Source organism: Cervus canadensis, chromosome X (genome assembly GCF_019320065.1).
Source record: "Cervus canadensis isolate Bull #8, Minnesota chromosome X, ASM1932006v1, whole genome shotgun sequence".
In the NCBI taxonomy this organism is placed as follows: Eukaryota; Metazoa; Chordata; class Mammalia; order Artiodactyla; family Cervidae; genus Cervus; species Cervus canadensis.
In genome coordinates, this window is record NC_057419.1 from 59456194 (window position 1) to 59469033 (window position 12840).

Genomic DNA, 12840 nt, shown 5'->3' on the forward strand with positions numbered 1-12840 from the left:
CCGTTCTGTTTTCTCTTCTCTCTTCTATATTCTTCTCCTTTCTAGACCAATTTATTTGTTTTTAATCAATGTTTTTACCTTTTAGTCAGTCTCTCTCTTCCCCCTTCAGTGTCTTTATTTTTTGGTCTCTTTCTGTCATTTTGCCCCTGTGTCTATATATCTCTCTCTTTTCATCTCTCAGACTCTCTATGTGTCTCTGATTGTCTCTGCATGTGCACATGCATGGGTGTGTGTATGTGTGTCTGTGTATGAGAATTTGCTTAATCCAATTGCCCAGAAGGCAAAACTATCTCTCTGTTCTCTCTCAGAGTCTGACAACCTGGATTATCGATTGGGAGCTATTCACTCCCTGGTATATAAGCTACCAGAAAAGAACCGAGAGATGCTGGAACTTCTTATAAGACACTTGGTCAAGTAAGTAACTTCTAGGTTTTCAGGAAGAGTTCCTGTTAGAAGAATGAACCACATGATAGCACTACAGATAAACTTTCTTTAAGCTCATTAAGTCCCAACCCCCAATTGCTTCATCCTAGGCAATCTGAGTGCTCGGTGAGAAACATGACTTTGCCTTTACCCTTGTGTGTATCTTAGCCAGGTCATCATGCATCTTATTTGAGGATTTTTCTCAGTTTAGGCATTCATATCAGATAGAATGGGTTAAGCACGAGCTTTGCTGTCAGATAAATCTGATTTCAAATACCAACTCTACCCCTTATTTAGCTTTATAATCTTAGGAAAACCTTTCTTAACCTCTGTTTGGTCATCTTTAAAATAAGAGTAGTATTGTCTGCCCCTTAAAACTGTTGTGTGGATTTGAATGAACACAGGTAAAGTGCCTGGGAAATAGGAAGTTCTCAAGACATGGGAGTTATGATTATAGTCACCTTCTTTGCTTGGGTAAGGCAGGTAGGAAGAGATAGCAGCATTTCAGAATAGATCTGGTGATAGGCTCTAAGATGGGTGGATATAAGGGGCATGTGTGTCCCACTGTGGTGCTTCCTGACCAGAGGGTTCAATGTTGTGAATACAGATAAATTTACTTGACTCTTAAAAGGCTGCTCTAAGGAAACAATATGGAACAGCAAAAAGTACTGTAGCCAGGAGTGAGCAAACCTGGATTCCAGCATCAGTTCTGCTACTTGCTTTCTTGATAACCATTGACAGGTCACTCTTAAGGCCACTCCTACTGTGTTAAAAAGTAAAAAAGTTAGACAACAAGCTTAGAAAAATTGTGATGCATTCCAAGTCTATGTAACAAAATTAACCTATCACTACACTCATAAAAATGCATCAGGAAATCACTTCAAAAACAACATTCATATTTCTTCATTCTTTTTCATTCCTGTATAATGCCATATTGTTTGAATACACCATTATTTACACAAGTAGTCACTTATTGTTGGAGAATATCTCAAACACCTAGGGGATAGGTGGTGAATAGAGTGGAAGGGATGGGCATGAATGCTAGACTCCTCTGAGTCCACCTCTTTTTGACTTTTGTGCCATATTAATATTTTATGTATCCAAATAGTAAAGTTAAATCAAAAGGAAAATATTACAAACTCTAAAGTGGAATGCAAAAAAAAATTATTCTAAATATCAAATTCATAACACACTAACACAGAGAAAACAGTTCTTTCATCAAACTTGTCAACACAACCACTAATTCATGTTAATAAAATATGTTCTGAAAACAATAAAAGCCATGAAAAAGTTATAATCATCACCCAGTAAGATTATTAGTATGAGTTTTGCCAAGAGATTGCACTGGTTATAGCAAACACTCTCTTCCAACAACATAAGAGACAACTACACATGAACATCATCAGATGGTCAATACTGAAATCAGATTGATTATAATCTTTGCAGCTGAAGATGGAGAAGCTCTATACAGTCAGCAAAAACAAGACCTGGAGCTAACTGTGGCTCACATCATGAACTCCTTATTGAAAAATTCAGACTAAAATTGAAGAAAGTAGGGCAAACCACTAGGCCATTCAGGTATGAGCTAAATAAAGTCTCTTATGATTATACAGTGCAAGTGAGAAATAGATTCAACGGATTGGATCTAATAGGCAGAGTGCCTGAAGGACTATGGATGGAGGTTCGTAACATTGTATAGGAGATGGTGACCAAAACAATCCCCAAGAAAAAGAAATGCAACAAAGCAAAACGGTTGTCTGAGGAGGCCTCACAAATAGCTGAGAAAAGAAGAGAAACTAAAGGCAAAGGAGAAAAGAAAAGATATACCTATCTGAATGCAGAGTTCCAAAGAATAGCAAGGAAAGATAAGAAAGCCTTCTTAAGTGAAAATGCAAAGAAGTGGAGGAAAACAGTAGAATGGGAATGGCTAGAGATCTATTCAAGAAAATTAGATGCCAAGGGAACATTTCATTCAGAGATGGGCACAGTAAATGACAGAAGTGGTATGGACTTAACAGAAGCAGAAGGGACTAAGAACAGGTGGCAAGAATATACACAGAACTATACAAAAAAAAATCTTAATGACCCAGATAATCATAATGGTGTGATCACTCCTAGAGCCAGACATCCTGCAATGTAAATTCAAGTGGGCCTTAGGAAGCATTACTACAAGCAAAGTTACTGGAGGTGATGGAATTCAATCTGAGCTACATCAAGTCCTAAAAGTTGATACTGTTAAAGTGCTGTTCTCAATATGCCAGCAAATTTGGAATACTTAGCGGTGGCCACAAGGTAAGTTTTCATTCCAATCCCAAAGACACGCAATGCCAAAGAATGTTCAAGCTACTGCACAATAGTACTCATTTCACATGCTAGGAAGGTAATGCTCAAAATCCTTCAAGCTAGGCCTCAACAGTAAATGAACCAAGAACTTCCCTATGTATATGCTGGATTTAGAAAAGGCAGAAGAACCAGAGATCAAATTGCCAACATCTGTTGGATCATAAAGAAAGCAAAGGAATTCCAGAAAAACATCTACTTCTGATTCATTAACTACATAAAAGCATTTGACTGTGTGGATCACAACAAACTGTGGAAAATTCTTAAAGAGTTGGGAATACCATACCACCTTACCTGCTTCCTGTTAAACTTGTATTTGATCAAGAAGCAACAGTTAGAACCAGACATGGAACAATGAACTGTTTTGAAATTGGGAAAGGATAATCACAAGGCTGTATATTGTCTCTGCTTATTTCAACGTATATGCAGAGTGCCTGTGTGCGCGCTCAGTAGCTTTAGTATTGTCCAAGTCTTTGCGACTCTGTGGACGGTTGCCTGTCAGGGTCCTCTCTACATGAGATTCTCCAGGCAAGAATACTGAAGTAGATTGTTGGGCCCTCATCCAGGGGATCTTCCCCACCCAGGCATCGAATCTGAGTCTCCTGCATCTTCCATATTGCATCATGTGAAATGCAGGGCTGGCTGAATCACAAACTGGAATCAAGATTGCCAGGAGAAATATCAATAACCTCAGATATGCAGATGACACCACTTTAATGGCAGAAAGTGAAGAGGAACTAAAGAGCATCTGGATGAAGGTGAAAGAGGAGAGTGAAAAACTGGCTTAAAACTCAACATTCAAAAAACCAAGATCATGGCATCCACTCCCATCACTTCACAACAAATAAATGGGGAAGAAATGGAAACAGTGACAGACTTCATTTTCTTGGGCTCCAAAGTCACTGCAGACGGTGACTGCAGCCAGGAAATTAAAAGACGCTTGCTCCTTGGCCGAGAAGAGCTACCCCACAGCCAAGGAGCAACAGCAGTGGGGGTGCAAGAGGGCCGAGAGGAGCTACTCCATGTTCAAGGTCAGGAGGGGGAGCCATGAGGAGATACCCCTCGTCCAAGGTAAGGAGCAGTGGCTGCACTTTGCTTGAGCAGCTGTAAAGAGATACCCGATGTCGAAGGTAAGAAAAACCCAAGTAAGACGGTAGATGTTGCGAGAGTGCATCAAAGGGCAGACACACTGAAACCATAATCACAGAAAACTAGCCAATATGATCACATGGATCACAGCCTTGTCTATCTCAATGAAACTAAGCCATGCCATGTGGGGTCACCCGAGATGGACGGGTCATGGTGGAGAGGTCTGACAGAATGTTGTCCACTGGAGAAGGGAATGGCAAACCACTTCAGTATTCTTGCCCCGAGAACCCCATGAACAGTATGAAAAGGCAAAATGATAGGATACTGAAAGAGGAACTCCCCAGGTCAGTAGGTTCCCAATATGCTACTGGAGATCAGTGGAGAAATAACTCCAGAAAGAATGAAAGGATGGAGCCAAAGCAAAAACAATACCCAATTGTGGATATGACTGGTGATAGAAGCAATGTCCGATGCTGTAAAGAGCAATATTGCATAGGACCCTAGAATGTTAGGTCCATGAACCAAGGCAAATTGGAAGTGGTCGAACAGGAAATGGCAAGCGTGAATGTTGACATTCTAGGAACAGCGAACTAAAATGGACTGGAATGGGTGAATTTAACTCAGATAACTATTATGTCTACTGCTGTTGGCAGGAATCCCTTAGAAGAAATGGAGTAGCGATCATGGTCAACAAAAGAGAAGAAGCTGAAGTTGAATGATTCTATGAAGACCTACAAGACCTTTTAGAACTGACACCCATAAAAGATGTCCTTTTAATTATAGGGGACTGGAATGCAAAACTAGGAAGTCAAGAGATACCTGGAGTAACAGGCAACTTTGGGCTTGGAGTACGGAATGAAGCAGGGCAAAGGCTAATAAAGTTATGCCAAGGGAACGCACTGGTCATAGCAAACACCCTCTTACAACAACACAAGAGAAAACTGTACACATGGACATCACCAAATGGTCAACAGTGAAATCAGATTGATTATATTCTTTGCAGCCAAAGATGGAGAAGCTCTATACAGTCAGCAAAAACAAGACCAGGAGCTGACTGTGGCTCAGATCATGAACTGCTTATTACCAAATTCAGACTTAAATTGAAGAAAGTAGGGAAAGCCACTAGACCATTCAGGTATGACCTAAATCAAATCCCTTATGACTATATACTGGAAGTGAGAAATAGATTTAAGGGACTAGATCTGATAGACAGAGTGCCTGATGAACTATGGACGGAGGTTCATGACATTGTACAGGAGACAGGGATCAAGATCATCCCCATGGAAAAGAAATGCAAAAAGGCAAAATGGTTGTCAGAGGAGGCCTTACAAAGAGCTGTGAAAAAAAGAGAAGTGAAAGGCAAAGGAGAAAAGGAAAGTTATTCCCATTAGAATGCAGAGTTCCAAAGAAGAGCAAGGAGAGATAAGAAAGCCTTCCTCAGTGATCAGTCTGAAGAAATAGAGGAAAACAACAGAATGGGAAACACTAGAGATCTCTTCAAGAATATTAGAGATACCAAGGGAACATTTCGTGCGAAAATGGGTTTGATAAATGACAGAAATGGTATGGACCTAACAGAAGCAGAAGATATTAAGAGGAGGTGGCAAGAGTACACAGAAGAACTGTACAAGAAATATCTTCACAACCCAGATAATCATGATGGTGTGATCACTCGCCTAGAGACAGACATCCTGGAATGTGAAGTCAAGTGGGCCTTAGAAAGCATCACTACAAACAAAGCTAATGGAGGGGACAGAATTCCAGGTGAGCTATTTCAAATCCTAAAAGATGATGCTGTGAAAGTGCTGTACTCAATATGCCAGCAAGTTTGGAAAACTCAGCAGTTGCCACAGAACTGGAAAATGTCCATTTTCATTCCAATCCCAAAGAAAGGCAATGCCAAAGAATGCTCAAACTACCGCACAATTGCACACATCTCACACGCTAGTAAAGTAATGCTCAAAATTCTCCAAGCCAGGCTTCAGCAATACATGAACCCTGAACTTCCAGCTGTTCAAGCTAGTTTTAGAAAAGGCAGAGGAACCAGAGATCAAATTGCCAACATCTGCTGGATTATCAAAATACAAGAGAGTTCCAGAAAAACATATATTTCTGCTTTGTTTACTATGCCAAAGCCTTCGACTGTGTGGATCACAATAAACTGTGGAAAATTCTGAAGGAGATGGGAATACCATCTTGTGAAACCTGTATGCAGGTCAGGAAGCAACAGTTAGAACTGGACATGGAACAACAGATTGGTTCCAAATAGGAAAAGGAGTACAACAAGGCTGTATTTTGTCACCCTGCTTATTTAACTTATATGCAGAGTACATCATGAGAAACGCTGGGCTGGAAGAAGCACAAGGTGGAATCAAGATTGCCAGGAGAAATATCAATAACCTCAGATATGCAGATGACACCACCCTTATGGCAGAAAGTGAAGAAGAACTAAAGAGCCACTTGATGAAAGTGAAAGAGGAGAGTGAAAAAGTTGGCTTAAAGCTCAACATTCAAAAAACTAAGATCATGGCATCTGGTCCCATCACTTCATGGGAAATAGATGGGGAAACAATGGAAGCAGTGGCTGACTTTATTTTTGGGGGCTCCAAAATCAGTGCAGATCGTGATTGCAGCCTTGAAATTAAAAGATGCTTAGTCCTTGGAAGGAAATTTATGACCAACCTAGACAGCATATTAAAAAGCAAGACGTTCCTTTGCCAACAAAGGTCCGTCTAGTCAAGGCTATGGTTTTTCCAGTGGTCATGTATGGATGTGAGAATTGGACTGTGAAGAAAGCTGAGTGCTGGCGAATTGATGCTTTTGAACTATGGTGTTGGAAAAGACTCCTGAGAGTCCCTTGGACTGCAAGGAGATCCAACCAGTCCATCCTAAAGGAAATCAGTCCTGGGTGTTCATTGGAAGGACTAATGCTGAAGCTGAAACTCCAATGCTTTGGCCACCTCATGTGAAGAGTTGACTGATTGGAAAAGACCGTGATGCTGGGAGGGATTGGGGGCAGGAGGAGAAGGGGACGACAGAGGATGAGATGGCTGGATGGCATCAGCGTTTCGATGGACATGAGTTTGAGTAAACTCTGGGAGTTGGTGATGGGCAGGGAGGCTTGGCGTGCTGTGATTCTTGGGGTCTCAAAGGATCAGACACGACTGAGTGAGTGAAGTGAACTGAACTGAACTGCACCTTGGAAGAAAAGCTATGACAAATCTAGACAGTATATTAAAAAGCAGAGACATTAGTTTGCCAACAAAGGTCCATCTAGTCGAAGCTATGATTTTTCCAGTAGCTATGTACAGATGTGAGAATTGGACCATAAAGACGGCCAAACAACAAAGAATTGATGCTTTTGTACTGTGTTGTTGAAGACTCTTGAGAATCCCTTGGACTGCAAGGTAATCAAAGTAGTCAATGCTAAAAAAATCAACCCTGAATATTCATTGGAAGGACTGATGCTGAAACTGAAGCTCCGAAAGTTTGACTACCTGATGGAAAGAGCTGACTCACTGGAAAACACACAGATGCTGGGAAAGATTGAGAGCAGGAGGAGAAGGGTGTGACAGAGGATGAAATGGCTGGATGGCATCACTGACTTGTTGGACATGAATTTGAGTAAGCTCTGGGAGTTTGTGATGGACAGTGCGGTCTCTCATGCTGCAGTCCAAGAGTTCCCAAAAAGTTGGTCATGATTGAGAGACTGAGCAGCAACAGCACTCTACAGAAACATAACTTTAAAATAGATTAAAGACCTAAATATAAGGCCTGATACTGTAAGTCTTAGAGGGAAACATAAATAAGCCACTCTTTCACATAAATTTTATCAATTCTTTTTAGATCTGTTTCCTAAGGTGAAGTAAGCAAAAGCAAATGAAAAGTGAGACCTAATTAAACATAAAACCTTTCTAACAGCAGAGGAAGCCATCAACAAAATGAAAAGGCGTTCTACTGAATTGGAGAATATTTTAGTAAATGATATGACTAATAAGAGTTTAATATCTAAAATATATAATCAACTCATGCAACTAAATATCAAAAAAGTGAACAACCTGATTAAAAAACAGAAAGAGGAATAACAGTTTTCCAAAGATGTGATACGATGATCACCAGGCACATGAAAAATGTTCAACACTACTAATAATCAAGGAAAGCAAAAAAAATCGCATTCAGATATCACCTCATGAACATGTCAGAATGACTATCATTAGTGGGAATTGGGAGTTATGGAGATATATATATATATCTCCATGTATAAGTTGGTCATACCTTTCCTTCCAAAGAGTAAGCATACACACACACACACACACACACACACACACACACTTCTATGTGTAAAATAGATAGCTAATGAGAACCTACTATATAGCAAAGGGAACTCTCCCCAATGCTCCATGGTGATCTAAATGTGACGGATATCTCAAAAAAGTAAACATATGTATATTTATGTCTGGTATACCTTGCATCATAGCAGAAACTAACACAACATTGTAAAGCAACTCTACTCCAAGAAAAATTAATTAAAAAACAAGCAAAGAAACAAACAGACAAGACCATGCACCTATGGTAAATTTATCTGTAACAAAGGAGACAAGACAACCCAACGTTGGAAAGAAGCTTTTCAACAAGTGGTGCTAGGAAAAGTGGATAGCCACGTGTGAAAGAATATTTTAGATTATTACTTTACTCCATACACAAAAATAAGCTCAAAATATATTTAAAGACCTAAATTTGTGACTAGACACTATAAAACTCCTCAAGGAAAGCATTGGCAGAACACTCTCTGACATAAATCACAGCAAAATCTCTATTGATCCATCTCCTAGAATAATGGAAATAAAAACAAAAATAAATGGGACCTCCTTAAAAGCTTTTGCACAGCAAAGGAAGCAATAAACAAAACGAAAAGACAACCCAGGTATTGGGAGAAAATATTTGCAAATGATGTGACCAATAAGAAATTAGTCTCCAAAATTTGCAAACAGCATATAAGGCTTAATTGCATCAAAACAAACAGCCCACTCAAAAAATGAGCAGAAGACCTTAATAGACATTTCTCCAAAGAGGTCATACAGATGGCCAATAGGCACATGAAAAGATATTCAACATCAGAGAAATACAAATCAATATTATCAAAAGATATCACCTTACTACAGAGTGACTATCATCATCAAAAAATCCACAAACAGCAAACGTTGAAGAGAGTGTTGAGAGAAGGGAACCCTCCTACACTCTTAGTAGGAATATAAATTGGTACAGTCTCTATGGAGAATAGTATGGAGGTTCCTAAAATAATTAAAAATAGACCTACCATATGACCCTGCAATCCTACTCCTGGGCATATATCTGGGGGGGGGGGACATAATCTGAAAGGATACATTCACCCCAATGTTCATCTTAGCACTGTTTACAATAGCCAAGATGTGGAAACAATCTTAAATGTCCATCAACAAAGGAATGGATAAAGAAAAAGTGGTACATATATAGAATGGAATATTACTCAGCCGTCAACAGGAATGAGGGACTGTCATTTGCAGTAACATGGATGAACCTAGAGAGTGTCATACTGAGTAAGTTAGACAGAGAAGGAGAAATATCATCTGACATCTCTTATATGTAGAATCTAAAAAGAAATGAAGCAAATGAACTTAACTTACAAAACAGAAAGAGACTTACAGACTTAGAAAATGAACTTATGGTTCCCTGGGGGGGAGGGAGGGTTAGGAACTTTGGGAGCGTCATATACACACTGCTATATTTAAAATGGATAACCAACAAAGACCTATTGATAGCACATGGAAATCTGCTCAATGTTATATGCCAATCTGGATGGCAGGGGAGTGGGGTGTGGGGAAGAATGAATACAAGTATATGTATGGCTGAGTCCTTTTGCTGTTCACCTGAAACTGCCAAAACATTGCTAATCAGATATACAGGGTTAGTAGAAGAAAAGAAATCATAAAAATTAACACAGAAATAAACACAAAAGAAACAAAAGAGACCATAGCAAAAATCAACAAAGCTAAAAGCTAGTTATTTCAGACAATAAATTAAATTGACAAACCATGAGCCAGACTCATCAAGAAACAAAGAGAGAAGAATCAAATCAACAAAATTAGATATGAAAATGGAGAAATCTCAACAGACAACACAGAAATACAAACGATCATAAGAGACTACTGTCAGCAGCTATATGCAAATAAAATGGACAACTTGGAAGACATGGACAAATTCCTAGAAAAGCATAACTTTCCAAAACGGAACCAGAAAGGAAGAGAAAATCTTAACAGACCCATCACAAGAACAGAAATCAAAACTATAATCAGAAATCTTCCAGCAAACAAAAGCCCAGGACCACATGGCTTCACAGCTGAATTCTACCAAACATTTAGAGAAGAACTAACACCTATCTTACTCAAACTCTTCCAGAAAATTGCAGAAGAAGATAAACTTCCAAACTCATTCTATGAGGCCATCACACCCTAATACCAAAACCAGACAAAGATGTCACAAAGAAAGAAAACTACAGGCCAATATCACTGATGAACTTAGATGCAAAAATCCTTAACAAAATTCTAGCAAACAGAATCCAACAACATATTAAAAAGATCATACATCATGACCAAGTGGTCTTTATCCCAGGGATGCAAGGGTTCTTCAATATCTGCAAATAAATCAATATGATACACCACGTTAACAAATTGAAAGATGAAAACCATATGATTATCTCAATAGATGCAGAGAAAGACTTTCACAAAATTCAACATCCATTTATGTCATACAAGGAACATACCTCAACATAATAAGAGCGACATATGACAAACCCACAGCAAACATTATCCTCGATGGTGAAAAATTGAAAGCATTTCCCCTAAAGTCAGGAACAAGACAAGGGTGCACACTCTCACCACTACTATTCAACACAGTTTTGGAAATTTTAGCCACAGCAATCAGAGAAGAAATGAAATACAAGGAATCCAGATTTGAAAAGAAGAAGTAAAACTCTCACTGTTCGCAGATGACATGATTCTGTACATAGAAATCCCTAATGAATCCACCAGAAAATTACTAGAGCTAATCAATGAATATAGTAAAGTTGCAGGATATAAAATTAATGCACAGAAATCCCTTGCATTCCTATACACTAACAATGAGAAAACAGAAATAGAAATTAAGGAAACAATACCATTCACCATTGCAACAAAAAGAATAAAATACTTAGGAGTATATCTACCTAAAGAAACAAAAGACCTATATATAGAAAACTATAAAACACTGATGAAAGAAATCAAAGATGACACAAATAGATAGAGAAATATACCATGTTCATGGATCAGAAGAATCAACCTAGTGAAAATGAGTATAGTACCCAAAGCAATGTATAGATTCAATGCAATCCCTATCAAGCTATTAATGGTATTTTTCAGAGAACTAGAACAAATAATTTCACATTATGTATGGAAGTTTACCCCAATCCTAAACAAAAAGTTTAAAATTTGAGGAAAAAAACATAGACAACAGCAACTTTTTTGATGTTGGAAAAGGTAAGGACAAAGTGTCATGCAGTGTTTTAAGTGAAAGGTACTCATTGAAAAAGCAAGGATGTAAGAGTGAGTAAGAGGAAAATGATTTTTAATTCATAGCTCAGAAAAGTATTAATTTTATAATATGTATTGTTTTGTTGTTTCTTTTTTTTTTCATTTAATGCAGATTTTATTTTTTTTCCCATTTATTTTTATTAGTTGGAGGCTAATTACTTTACAATATTGTAGTGGTTTTTGCCATACATTGACATGAATCAGCCATGGATTTACATGTGTTTCCCAATCCTAATACGCCCTCCCACATCCCTCCCCATCCCATCCCTCTGGGTCTTCCCAGTGCACCAGCCCTGAGCACTTGTCTCATGCATCCAACCTGGGCTGGTGATCTGTTTCACCCTTGATAGTATATTTGTTTCAATGCTATTCTCTCAGAACATTCCACCCTCGCCTTCTACCACAGAGTCCAAAAGTCTGTTCTGTACATCTGTGTCTCTTTTTCTGTTTTGCATATAGGGTTATCGTTACCATCTTTCTAAATTCCATATATATGTGTTAGTATGCTGTAATGGTCTTTGTCTTTCTGGCTTACTTCACTCTGTATAATGGGCTCCAGCTTCATCCATCTCATTAGGACTGATTCAAATGAATTCTTTTTAATGGCTGAGTAATATTCCATGGTGTATATGTACCACAGCTTCCTTATCCATTCGTCTGCTGATGGGCATCTAGGTTGCTTCCATGTCCTGGCTATTATAAACAGTGCTGCGATGAACATTGGGGTGCATGTGTCTCTTTCAGATCTGGTTTCCTCGGTGTGTATGCCCAAGTGTGGGATTGCTGGGTCATATGGCAGTTCTGTTTCCAGGTTTTTAAGGAATCTCCACACTGTTCTCCACAGTGGCTGTACTAGTTTGCATTCCCACCAACAGTGTAAGAGGGTTCCCTTTTCTCCACACCCTCTCCAGCATTTATTGCTTGTAGACTTTTGGATAGCAGCCATCCTGACTGGAGTGTAATGGTACCTCATTGAGGCTTTGATTTGCATTTGTCTGATAATGAGTGATGTTGAGCATCTTTTCATGTGTTTGTTAGCCATTTGTATGTCTTCTTTGGAGAAATCACTATGTAGATCTTTGGACCATTTTTTGATTGGGTCATTTATTTTTCTGGAATTGAGCTGCAGGAGTTGCTTGTATATTTTTGAGATTAATCCTTTGTCTGTTTCTTCATTTGCTATTATTTTCTCCCATTCTGAAGGCTGTCTTTTCACCTTGCTTATAGGGTCCTTTGTTGTGCAGAAGATTTTAAGTTTCATTAGGCCCCATTTGTTTATTTTTGCTTTTATTTCCAATATTCTGGGAGGTGGGTCATAGAGGATCTTGCTGTGATTTATGTCGGAGAGTGTTTTGCCTATGTTCTCCTCTAGGAGTTTTATAGT

General features: G+C 38.8%; 1 protein-coding gene across 1 annotated transcript in view; it reads left to right on the forward strand.

Moving 5' to 3' along the window:
* OPHN1 (oligophrenin 1) overlaps positions 1–12840 on the forward strand; it is a 229630-nt gene that overhangs the window by 102224 nt on the left and 114566 nt on the right. Inside the window, exon 5 of the mRNA XM_043459750.1 lies at positions 309–414. Within this exon, the coding sequence (XP_043315685.1) occupies positions 309–414 (106 nt within the window). The remainder of the gene's footprint in view (positions 1–308; positions 415–12840) is intronic.